This window comes from Trachemys scripta, chromosome 8, assembly GCF_013100865.1.
Source record: "Trachemys scripta elegans isolate TJP31775 chromosome 8, CAS_Tse_1.0, whole genome shotgun sequence".
Taxonomy (NCBI): Eukaryota; Metazoa; Chordata; order Testudines; family Emydidae; genus Trachemys; species Trachemys scripta.
In genome coordinates this window covers 7,871,082-7,883,613 of record NC_048305.1, presented here as the reverse complement: position 1 = coordinate 7,883,613, position 12,532 = coordinate 7,871,082, and the positions used below count along the sequence as shown (strand labels likewise).

The window sequence follows — 12,532 nt, the reverse complement described above, 5'->3', positions numbered from 1 at the left end:
GTGGCACAATTAGAGATTCTTTATTGCTGAGATGAAGGCGTCAATATTACTTCATTTCATTTATTTTGCTTATAAGCTGGTCCTTTAAGGACTGCATGTAAAAGGGCTGAGATCTGCAAAGGAGACTAAAGGAGTTAGATACCCAATTTACATTGATTTCCAGTGGCATGTGGGCACCTAACACTTTCAGGCTCCTTTTGAGACCCTTACAATAAGTTCTGTTTACCTTCAGAGAGAATAGACCAAACACACAAATCACTGATAGGGCTAGGAAAAGAAAAAGGAAAATGTTATTTTTTTCTTCCATAGTATTATCTCAACGTGAATATTTCCACTTAACTTCTCTTTCTTCGGAATTCTCTAATGAGACTCCTACTCGTTACAGGCCCACGTTTGGTGCATTGTCCAGATACCGATTACGGATTTACTATTTCAAAAGTTAAAAAACAAACAAAACCAACCAGCCCTAAGATAAAGTAGTATTAAGTGGTCGTATGCAGTGTTGTAGCCTTGTCAGTACCAGGATATTAGAAAGACAGGGTGGGTGAGGTAATATCTTTTAGTGGACCAGCTTCTGTTGGTGAGAGAGAGCTCTGTGTGGTTCAAAAGTTTCTCTCCCTCACCAACAGAAGTTGGTCCACTAAAAGATATTACCTCATCCACCTTTTCTCTCCAGTATTAAAGGGTAACATTTTCAAAAGCGCCTATAAAGCCTAAAATGGCTTAAGCAACTTAGGAAGCTAAGTCCCATTGACTTTCATTCACTGTTATACTGACGTTCAGTCGGACTTTGTACTAGATTTACAAAGCTGTTTAGGAGCCTAAAGATACAGACAGGTACCCAATGGGATTTACAAAACTGCATAAGCAGGTTAGGGGCCTAACTCCCAATGAAAGCCAAAGGGAATTAGGTGCCTTTCAAATTTCACTAGGCACTATTCTGCATCTTTTGGCATCTCCGAAGCAGCTCTGTAAAATCTGGCCTTTAGGATCCTAAGTCAGTCAGATTCTTTTGAAAATTTCACTCAAAATCTACAACAAGTTTCTCAAGTTTAGTGCAATTAGTTATGTGAATCAGAAGTCATAAAGACTTAATTATTGGTGTGCGAATGTTTCCAAATATAAGCAATCCCATCTACATGTATAACATAATAATTCCATGTTAGATCCCTGGATACCAATCTTAGCAGACCTGTCTTTTGCAGATACTCTGAACTGAAAAGAACAATTTCTCTGCAGCTTCCCTAACAGTAGCTGTGCGTAAACCTCTAATAAGACTACATCTACACTACAGCCGCGATTGACGCTCTGAGATCGATCCACCAGGTCTAGTGAAGACCCGCCAAATTGACAGCAGATCGCTCTCCAGTCGACCCCTGTACTCGACCCCCCGATGAGAAGAGTAAGGTAAGTCAACGGGAGAGTTTCTCCTGTCGACCCTCCGCGGTATAGACCCCGCGGTAACTCGACCTAAGGTACGTTGACTCCAGCTATGTTATTCATGTAGCTGGAGTTGCGTAGTGTAGGTCGACTTACAGCAGTAGTGTAGACATAGCCTAAATAATACATGCTGAAACCAACAGGGAGATAAACCACTAAAACAACTGTCGATGGCAGAGGATGGGGTTATAGCTGTAATTCTTACAGATGAGTTTACTCAGAGAGGGTGACAGTTCAGCCAACCCCCATAGAAGAACCATGAAAAATATGGACTTATTTGCCAGAAGACTGAAAGCCAGAACCGAGCTGTTTGTCAAGTAATTTTGAAGACTTCAAAGCAATATATCCAGTCGCTCTTAGGAGCAACATTAAGGGCTCCTAAATCCCCGCAGTAATATTTTAAAGAACAGAATATTAACCACTAAGCGTCTTGTATTGTTCTGCATTCAGTATTGTACAGAACATGTAGACAGCTTGATTACTCTGGGACGTTCATACTGAGACTCTGGTAGGTATACATTCCCTTTTTGATGCAGATGCACACATCCCGTTAGTGCTAACAGAAGTTGCACGCATAACCAAGAGGAGAATAACATGTCACTTAGAAAAGAAAAATATGTGGTCCTTGTTACAAAAGCTGTTTCTCTTTAGAAAGCTGTCTCTAGTAGAATCTAAATTAGAGGCGTTGTGGTCAGAACTCCTGAGGTCCCTTTTCTCCTCCCGTGGGGATTGTGTGGAGAGGCAGGGTGAAGCAGTAAGCTACTGAAGGCCACAAAGGAGGCAGAGGAATATCTGGGGAAACTATTAGATCGTGGCAGAAAAGAAGAGGGAAGGAGGGAGCATCAAAAAGCTCAACATCATTTTGTTGACTTCTTTGATCCATCTCTGTTGAATCCAGAGCTTAATCCATTTTTAAATACCATCTCCCCACAGCATTAGACACCAAGAATATTGCAAAGGGGAAGTGCTTTCTCTCTACAGTGGAAGCTGTTGTGGTATATTTGATGCTTAGCCACAGAGCAGATGAAATTTAGTTTTGCTGATGATGTGCAGTGTTGTTGTAGCCATGTTGGTCCCAGGATATTTGCTAACGATGTAATATTTCTAATACAGTTTTCACAGAACTCTGAGCTCATTCTTCCCAGTAGTGAGGTTTCACCTTCTTTCACAATGGCAGAAGACAATATTGCCACCATACCACTGAGTACCATAATGTTCTGTGAAGATCTGATAAGGGTCTCTTGAAATAAATCAATAAATAGTCCTTTAAAAATTACTATTACAGCCTAGCTGATCTGGGGACATTTAGCTATAGATGCACAGAAATAACAATTTCCTTGGTGATGGTCAGAGTGGCTGACTTCAGTTAACTGACTGATGCTAAAATGAGAAGAGCTGTGAGGCCTAGGGAGGACAGAGAAATAATACACAGGGACCAAGAGAGATTAGAAACATGGGAAGAAAGTAAAGTGAAATTCATCTTGGAAAAACACAAGCAAATACAACTGGGGAAAATGACCCCAAACACAAATACCCAGTGAGTGGGGGGAACTGGAGAGTAGCAGCGCTGATCTATCTACAGATGAAACAGAAAAGCAAATTAGACAGCAGATAAAATTTTCAAAAGTACCTCGGGCACCTATGTCCCATTTTGAAGAGTAGCGAAGGTACTTAGAAGTGTAAATGTAATGGAAAGTCAATGTGACTTAGGAGCCGAAGTCCCATTTTCCCCCCAAAATGACTGAGGAGCTTGAGTCACCTTGCAGGGTCTGAGAGCCTAGGCTCTAGCCCTAGCCCAGAAGTCTCCCCAGCAATGAAACAGCTGGCATGGCCAGCCACACGTTTTCCTTTGCTGTGTAGACATACACTTAGGCACATTTGAAAATTTTAACCCATGTTTTGCAATGTGGTATGGCTGAAAACTCCTCCATGACTGCCCCTAGAACACTATTACATTCTGGGCACAATTTTGCAAGAAAAGACGGTTACTCACCGTTGTAACTGTTGTTCTTCGAGATGTGTTGCTCATATCCATTCCATTAGGTGTGTGCGCGCCGCGTGCACGATCGTCGGAAGATTTTCTACCCTAGCAACACCGGCGGGTCGGCTGTGGAGCCCCCTAGAGTGGCGCCTTCATGGCGCTGAATATATACCCCAGCCGACCCGGCGCCCCCTCAGTTCCTTCTTGCCGGCTACTCCGACAGTGGGGACGGGGGGCGGGTTTGGAATGGATATGAGCAACACATCTCGAAGAACAACAGTTACAACGGTGAGTAACCGTCTTTTCTTCTTCGAGTGCTTGCTCATATCCATTCCATTAGGTGACTCCCAAGCCCAACTTAGGTGGTGGGGTCGGAGTGAGACATTGCTGTGTGCAAAACCGCTGACCCGAATGCAGCATCGTCCCTGGACTGCTGCACTAGTGCATAGTGAGCTGTAAACGTGTGGACTGATGACCAAACCGCCGCTCTACAAATGTCCTGGATCGGAACATGTGCCAGGAAAGCAGTCGAGGAGGCTTGGGCCCTCGTGGAGTGAGCGGTGAGGTGCGGTGCTGAGACACCTGCCAGGTCATAGCAAGTCCGGATGCAAGACGTAATCCAGGAGGATAGGCGTTGTGAGGAGACCGGTGAGCCTTTCATTCGGTCGGCCACTGCAACGAAGAGTTGCGTCGTCTTTCTAAAGTGCTTTGTGCGGTCAATATAGAAGGCCAGGGCCCTTCTTACGTCCAGGGAATGCAAACGTTGATCCTGGCGAGTGGCATGTGGTTTGGGATAAAAGACCGGGAGAAATATGTCCTGGTTGATATGAAATGGAGAAACCACCTTAGGGAGAAAGGCAGGATGTGGACGAAGCTGCACTTTATCCTTATGGAAAACTGTATAAGGGGGCTCGGATGTAAGCGCCCTGAGTTCAGAAACTCGCCTTGCTGAGGTGATGGCTACGAGGAAGGCTGTCTTCCAGGATAGGTACAAAAGTGAACAGGTGGCTAGTGGTTCGAATGGAGGACCTGTGAGTTTGGAGAGAACCAGATTAAGGTCCCACGTCGGGACGGGCTGACGCTGTTGTGGGTACGTCCGGTCTAAGCCCTTGAGGAATCTAACGACCATCGGGTTAGAGAATACCGAGGACGCGAGTTCCCCCGGGTGAAAGGCTGATATAGCAGCCAGGTGAACTCTGATTGAAGATATCGCCAACCCTTGCTGTTTTAGGGAGAGGAGATATTCCAATATGAGAGGAATGGGTGCCTGCAACGGGGACGTGGCTCGTTGTTCGCACCAACAGGAGAACCGCTTCCACTTGGCCAAGTATGTGGTTCGTGTTGAGGGCTTCCTACTGCTCAGCAGAATCTGTTGGACAGAGTGCGAGCACTGCTGCTCTGCCTGGGTGAACCATGGAGCAGCCACGCTGTGAGGTGGAGTGATTGCAGGTCGGGGTGACGCAGCCGACCGTGGTCCTGAGATATGAGATCCGGACATAATGGAAGCGGGATCGGTGTCTGAACCGAGAGCTCCAACAGTGTGGTGTACCAATGTTGTCTCGGCCACGCTGGAGCGATCAGAATTACCTGTGCCTGGTCTCTGCGCAATTTGAGCAGTACCTTGTGGACCAGAGGAAACGGAGGGAAGGCATAAAACAGGTGGTCTTTCCAGGGAAGGAGAAACGCATCCGAGAGGGAGCCCGGAGCTCGACCTTGTAGGGAGCAGAATACGTGGCACTTCCTGTTGTCTCGAGATGCAAACAGGTCTATCTGGGGAAACCCCCACTTCTGGAAGATGGAATGTATGATGTCCGGACGGATAGACCACTCGTGCGTCTGGAAGGACCTGCTGAGTCGGTCCGCTAGAGTGTTCTGGACTCCAGGGAGGAACGATGCCGTGAGATGAATTGAGTGGGCGATGCAGAAGTCCCACAGGCGAATGGCCTCTTGGCATAGAATTGACGAACGTGCTCCTCCTTGCTTGTTGATGTAAAACATGGCCGTGGTGTTGTCGATGAGAACTAACACACAGCGGCCACGTAGGAGATTGAGGAATGCCTGGCACGCCAGGCGCACCGCCATCAGTTCCCGAACATTGATGTGCAGGGCTAACTGGGGTGCAGTCCACAGGCCTTGGGTATGGTGTTCGTTGAGATGGGCGCCCCAACCCAGAGATGACGCGTCTGTGACCAGGTGCAGAGAGGGTTGTGGGGCGTGAAATGGCATCCCCTCGCAGACCACATTGTGATCTAGCCACCAGGTGAGGGAGGCCAGGACCGAGTTCGGGACCATGACCACCATGTTCAGGCTGTCCCGATGTGGACGGTATATTGATGACACCCAGGTTTGAAGTGGGCGAAGCCGAAGTCTGGCATGCCTGGTTACGTACGTGCAGGAAGCCATGTGACCCAGCAGGGTAAGGCACGACCTCACCGTGGTAGTTGGGAAGGCCTTGAGCCCTTGAATGAGGTTCGTGATGGTGCCAAAGCGATTGTCTGGCAGGATGGCTTGTGCACGCCTGGAGTCTAGAACTGCGCCGACGAATTCTATTCTCTGGGTAGGTTCTAGAGTGGATTTGTCCTTGTTGAGTAGGATGCCCAACTCGTTGAATGTGTGCACTATTCTGTGGACGTGAGCTTGAACTTGCTCCTTGGTGCGACCGCGCACCAGCCAGTCGTCTAGGTACGGGAACACCTGTATCCCTTGCCGACGAAGGTACGCTGCCACGACAGCCATACATTTCGTGAACACTCTTGGGGCCGAGGATAGGCCGAAGGGAAGGACTGCAAATTGGTAGTGCACCGTGTCTACCACGAATCGCAGGAAGCGTCTGTGAGGTGGGTAAATTGAGATGTGAAAGTATGCGTCTTTCATGTCGAGGGCGGCGAACCAGTCTCCAGGATCGAGGGAAGGGATAATGGCCCCCAAAGAGACCATGCGGAACTTCAACTTTACTACGAATTTGTTGAGTCCGCGCAAGTCCAAGATGGGCCGCAGACCTCCTTTGGACTTGGGGATCAGGAAGTAACGGGAATAAAATCCCCTGCCCCTTAACTCTATCGGAACCTCCTCTATGGCCCCCATGGCCAGGAGCGTAGAAACCTCCTGTATAAGAAGTTGCTCATGAGAAGGGTCCCTGAAGAGGGACGGGGAAGGGGGGTGGGAGGGGGGGATAGAAGAAAACTGGATAGCGTATCCCCTTTCCACCGTGCGGAGGACCCAACGGTCCGAAGTTATAAGGAACCACACATGGTGGAAGTGGGAGAGACGATCCCGAAAGGAGGGGGCTGGATCCTGGGGGATGACTGGTGCGCCGTCCTCGACCGCACCTTCAAAAGTTTTGTCTGGGGCCTGAAGGTGGTCTAGGTGGCCCCTGGTTCTGGCCGGGTTGAGGGCCGGTCCACCTTCTCCTACCACCTCTCCCTCGCCTCCGGGCCGAGTCTTGCCTCTGACGAGGCGGGGGGGGGGGGGGGGGGGGGAGGGCCGGGGCCGCGGCCCAAATGGGTTGCGCGGGGGGCCCCCCACAGGCCTTCCCAGGGGGCGCAGGATTTTTCTCGGGGCCTGTGGGCCCCGCANNNTAGGGTTTGCTGCAGCTCCGGAGGCAAACCCGAAACTTGAAGCCAGGAGATCCTCCGCATAGCGATACCCGAAGCCAGGGTCCTCGCAGCCGAGTCTGCTATGTCCAAGGAGGCCTGCAAGGAGGTCCGAGCCACCTTCTTACCCTCCTCTACCATGGCTCCAAACTCTTCCCTGGACTCTTGGGGAATCAACTCCTTAAACTTCCCCATGGAGTTCCAGGAGTTAAAATTGTAGCGGCTCAGTAGTGCCTGTTGGTTCGCCGCTCTAAGTTGCAGCCCTCCGGCTGAGTAAACCTTACGGCCAAACAAATCGAGCCGTTTAGCCTCTTTTGATTTAGGCGCTGCAGCCTGCTGGCCGTGGCGCTCTCGTGCGTTCACTGATGCCACCACCAGTGAACACGGTTGGGGGTGGGTATACAAGTACCCGTAGTCCTTCGACGGGACAAAGTATTTCCGTTCCACCCCTCTCGCTGTGGGTGGGATAGAGGCAGGAGTTTGCCATATCGTATCCGCATTGGTTTGTATCGTGCGGATCAGGGGTAACGCTACCCTCGATGGGGCATCTGCTCCGAGGATATTCACTATCGGGTCGTGCACCTCCACTACCTCCTCCGCCTGCAGGTCCATATTACGGGCCATCCTGCGCAGAAGATCCTGGTGAGCCCGAAGATCTATTGGAGGTGGGCCTGTGCACGATGTGCCCGCCACTGCCTCGTCCGGCAAAGAAGAGGAAGATGCCTCCGGTGGAACAGGATCCAAGGGCTGGTCCTGGTCTCCCTGTTCCTGGGCCGGAGCATCACCTGCGCCTGGGTCCAGGGCGTCAGGCGGTGTGGACACGGAAGCCTCCATGTCCCCTGGCGGAGGCCGAGAGATGGTGGACTCCGGGGCCCTTCTAACGGAGTGACCCGAGCGAGAGGTCGAGGGTATTGGAGCCCCTTGCTCCTGGTGGTACGCCCACGGGGTCCAGAACGACCAGTGAGATGGGCCATGAGAATGGTCCTCTGTCATCTCCTGCCAATGGCCCAAGTCCTGTTCCTCGGCTTGCCCTTGAGGGGGATATGCCGATCTCGAGAGGTCCTCCGAGGAGTGGGACACCGATCTCGATGGCCACGGCGGTGCCGAGAGCGTCGAGACGATTCCCGTGGGCTGCGGTGCCGCACGGTGCCGGTCCGGAGATGATCTATCTCTACGCGGTGCCGGCGATCGGTGCCGGGACCGCGACCGGTGCCGATGACCTCGTCGGTGCCGGGAGTCGGATCTGGACCTCGACGAGGACCTGGAGTATGCCCGGTGCCGGGAGCGGCCTCTCGACGTCGAGCGTCGACCGTAGCGGTGCCGAGAACTACGTCTCGACGTTGATCGGTGCCGACGATCATAGCGGTGCCGAGACGTAGAGCGGTGCCGCGAAGAAGATCTTGGCCGCGAGTACGACCGGTGCCGAGGCGATATTCGGTGCCGGGACTGCGAGCGGCGTGGGGACCTGCTTCGGGACCTGGATCGGTGCCGAGGTTCCAGCCCTTGCGATGGAGGGCGCATCAATGCAGGTTTCCCCCTCGACTGGACCGGGCGAGTCAACGGTGCCGTCGGTGCCGGTGGTTGAGGCGGTGCCGGCTCCGTGAGAGCTATTAAGTCTCTCGCCGCCGTGAAGGTCTCTGGAGTCGACGGGAGGCACTGTATCACCGCCGGCCTCGGTGGAGACGCTATCTGCACCGGACTCAACGGCCTCGGCGCCGGAGTCGACGGTGCTGGAGGCACCTGTTTCCGGTGCTCCACCGGCGGACGCGGCTCTACCCCCGGCACTGGGGGAGCCGGCGTCTTCGGCGCGGAGGTCCCCGTCTTATGGGCTTTTTTATGCCCCGGGGATAATGACCGGCGTCGAGGCACTTGCTGTGCTTGCGGTGCCGACGAGGTCCGGTGCCGGGGAGGCTTGTCCGACACCACTCGCGTGGTCGTCATAGCCGGTGCCGCCGGGGCACTGCGCACCGAGGCGCTAGGTGCCGGGACCTGACTTGTAGATGGAGCGTCCGGACTAAGTGCCGCCTCCATCAGGAGTTGCCGGAGCCGAAAGTCCCGCTCCTTCTTGGTCCTTGGTCTGAAGGCCTTACAGATCTTGCACTTATCTGTTTGATGGGACTCTCCCAGGCACTTCAGACAGGAGTCGTGCGGGTCGCTCGTGGGCATAGGCTTAGCGCAGGAGGCGCACTGCTTAAAGCCGGGAGCGTTGGGCATGAGCCCGGCCCCGCGGCCGGGGGAGAAAGGGGGAGACGACCCCCTTAGTCCCCTGGACTATTATAAGAACTATAACAACTTTGAAACTACTAACTATTTAACTACAAACGCTATAACTATAACTATAACTATAACTACAACTATGAACAACAAACAAAGCTAGGGAGAGTGGAGGACAGCTATGCCGCGCTCCACAGTTCCAACGACCGTCAGGGGCGGTAAGAAGGAACTGAGGGGGCGCCGGGTCGGCTGGGGTATATATTCAGCGCCATGAAGGCGCCACTCTAGGGGGCTCCACAGCCGACCCGCCGGTGTTGCTAGGGTAGAAAATCTTCCGACGATCGTGCACGCGGCGCGCACACACCTAATGGAATGGATATGAGCAAGCACTCGAAGAAGAACTATAGTGACAAAGTGTAAGGCGTGAGGGATTGGAGGATATTTACGAGGAATACTGAAAGGTGGGCTAAGTGATGACAAAGTGGGTGCACATGATCACAAATATTTAAGGGATGCAAAAACCAAGAAGAGGGGATATTATTTAGTGTGGTACATGCAGGTACAATTGGCATAAACTAAATATAAATATAGACTGAAAAATGCCCTGAGTTTGAGATGTGCTAGGCAGTAGAAGAGTTCCACAAGGGAGCTGATGGAAATATAATTACTTGGGACATTTAAAGTTTGTACAAAGCACTAGAAAAGGTGATGTAGGGAATAGTCCTGCATTGACCAGGAGATGGACTGGTGACCTCATACGTCTCTTCTGTTTTTAACCTCTGATTTTATGAAATTACATAGAAGAGGAGTAAGGCAACAATCCTTGGAGCACAAGATCATATATAGGAAGAGGATCTCGGGGATAATTGAGTTGCAATGATCCTCCATTAATTATGAGGGAACAGCAGCTTACAGTTTTATTCTGTTGGCTTCAGTGCTAAGGAGTCCAATCAAAATCTGCCTCGCCTATGAATGAGAAGGAGGTCAGGCTGGAAAAGACCATCTGAAAGTGGGGAAGGTTGAGAGAAAAATATTCTGTGGGGAAAGGCCTAAAATGTTGGTTGAATCCAGGGCCCATTTAGGATTAAAGCCACCTTCTAGGTGAGAATGAAGTTACCAGTTTAATTAGAGAGGGGCCCAACCAAACCCTGGATCAGAGATTACGCAAACATTGCGGGTTTAGAACCAAGATCCCGATATTAATTTTGTAGCTGGCTAATAACTCTATAACGGGCTGAGCTAAAAATCCAGATCCAAGCACTCTTAAATTTGGGGTCTTTGAAATCCGTATCTGAATTTTGTGGTTCATGTGCACGTGTAATTTAATTTTACTTTCATTTATAGTTTTACTACCCAGAAAGGAGCTTATAACTGAGTAACAGACGACTGTAGCTTTACACAGAAAGTTCTAATTGTGGTCATTAAGTCATTGCTGGTAAATAAACTTGTAAAACCATGATCTTTGTTGTGCTGATGGGGCAGAGTTATTTGACTTCTCCTTCTCTGGGGTTTGTCTTTGGAAGGGAGTTTCAAAATATTGGCTGGTATTGTCTAGTTATTCATCACACGCATTGGAATCTAGACTTGGTTGCCAGAGATAAAAGCTGTAGATCAACGTACTCCTTACTTGTTGCGGTAGCAACAGGGGAAATATGTGAGTCCTACATGTGACAGGGTTAACTCGCTGCCAGTCAAAAAAGCACCTGTAAAATGTGAATAAATACATCCGTAATAATTGACTATATACAACAACAAGGAAGCACAAATAATAACCTCTTAAAATGCTGTCCTGGGATATCCATGGAAATCAACATAAATGTTTCAGCAAAAACTTGCATGAGCCAAACCATTCCCGTCCCTGACCTTTGCAGCTTTAAAAATATGCTGAGAGTTTTATTGGTGTTTGTATTAGAAATGTGTGACATTTGTTCTCTTAAATAACACTCTATATGCTTGCTTTTATATAGTTAAATTCACATTCCGTAAAATCAATTTATATGACTTCACTTCTGGTCCATTGAATATAAGTGTCTGGATCAAGACGGGGGTATTTTTCTGACCCAACCTAACTCAGAATCAGCAGGAACTGTCATCCCCAGAAATAGCGTTTCTGCAAGCAACACTTTAGCAATGACATTGTGTCATTGCATAACACTATCTAGGCAATGATGTAAAATAATGGTGAAGGGCTCCTAATCTAAAATAGCCATGTGTCAGAGTAGGAAGGTATCTGGGGATAGCTGAAAGCACTTCGTTCCAGTTGACCATTAGCATTAACTGGACATGGGCTCTGACCAATTCTAAGGGACAGCAAAGCTTACATTGGTTGGGAACATTCCTGCAGATTGCACACTCTGCGAATAGGCTTTGGCTTTTGGATCGTCTCGCAGAATCTCCGATGAACCATCTTGTGGTCTGTCTTCCTCCGGCAGCCATATTTCGTAAACTGATAACCTTAAGAAAGATACTTCTTTTATCTTCAGCATTTACAATACTTACACACAACTCAGATTGTATTTGTCCATAAAGTGGCTAATGGTGTATTTTGAAGGTAGGTGACCATTCTACAGGATTGTAGATTGTACCTGGTTAGCATTTACTCTACTCATTACAAGCAGCTACCTATTTAGCACCCAGAACTACCAGTCCTCTTTGTCTTCTCACAACGAAGCTATAATCACAATAAATAACTGTCTCTTCCGGAACCGTGCAGAGAAGAGCAATAAAAATAATTATGGGTATGGAACAGGTTCCATATGAGAAGAGATTAAAAAGACATGGACTGTTCAGTTTAGAAAAGAGACGACTAAGGGAGGATATAGATAGAGGTCTATAAAATCATGAATGGTGTGGAGAAAGCAAATAGGGAAGTGTTATTTATCCCTTCACATAACACAAGAACTAGGCATCTTCCAATGAAATGAATAGGTAGAAGGTTTAAAACCAACATAAAGAAGTATTTCTTCACACAATACACAGTCAACCTGTGGAACTTATTGCCAAGAGATATTGTGAAGGCCAGAAGTATAACCAGGTTCAATTAGAATTAGATAAGCTCATGGAGGATAGGTCTATAATTATCTATTAGCCAAGATGGTCACGGACTCAATCCCATGCTCTGGGTGTCCCAAAAACCCCAACTGCCAGAATCTGGGACTGGATGACAGGGGATGATCACTTGCTAAATTGCCCTGTTCAGAGACAAGATATTGGGCTAGATGGACCTTTTGTCTGACCCAGTATGACCGTTTTTATGTTCTTAAAGGGGCACCTCTTGGCATTACAAGGGTAAAAGTTTCATCAG

General features: G+C 49.3%; 1 protein-coding gene across 2 annotated transcripts in view; it reads right to left on the bottom strand.

Annotated features, from left to right (window-relative positions):
* ADAMTS2 (ADAM metallopeptidase with thrombospondin type 1 motif 2) overlaps nucleotides 1–12,532 on the bottom strand; it is a 162,568-nt gene that overhangs the window by 14,827 nt on the left and 135,209 nt on the right. For both annotated transcript variants that reach the window (XM_034778501.1, XM_034778500.1), the window contains exon 16: nucleotides 11,550–11,682. In XM_034778501.1, coding sequence (XP_034634392.1) covers nucleotides 11,550–11,682 — 133 coding nt within the window. The remainder of the gene's footprint in view (nucleotides 1–11,549; nucleotides 11,683–12,532) is intronic.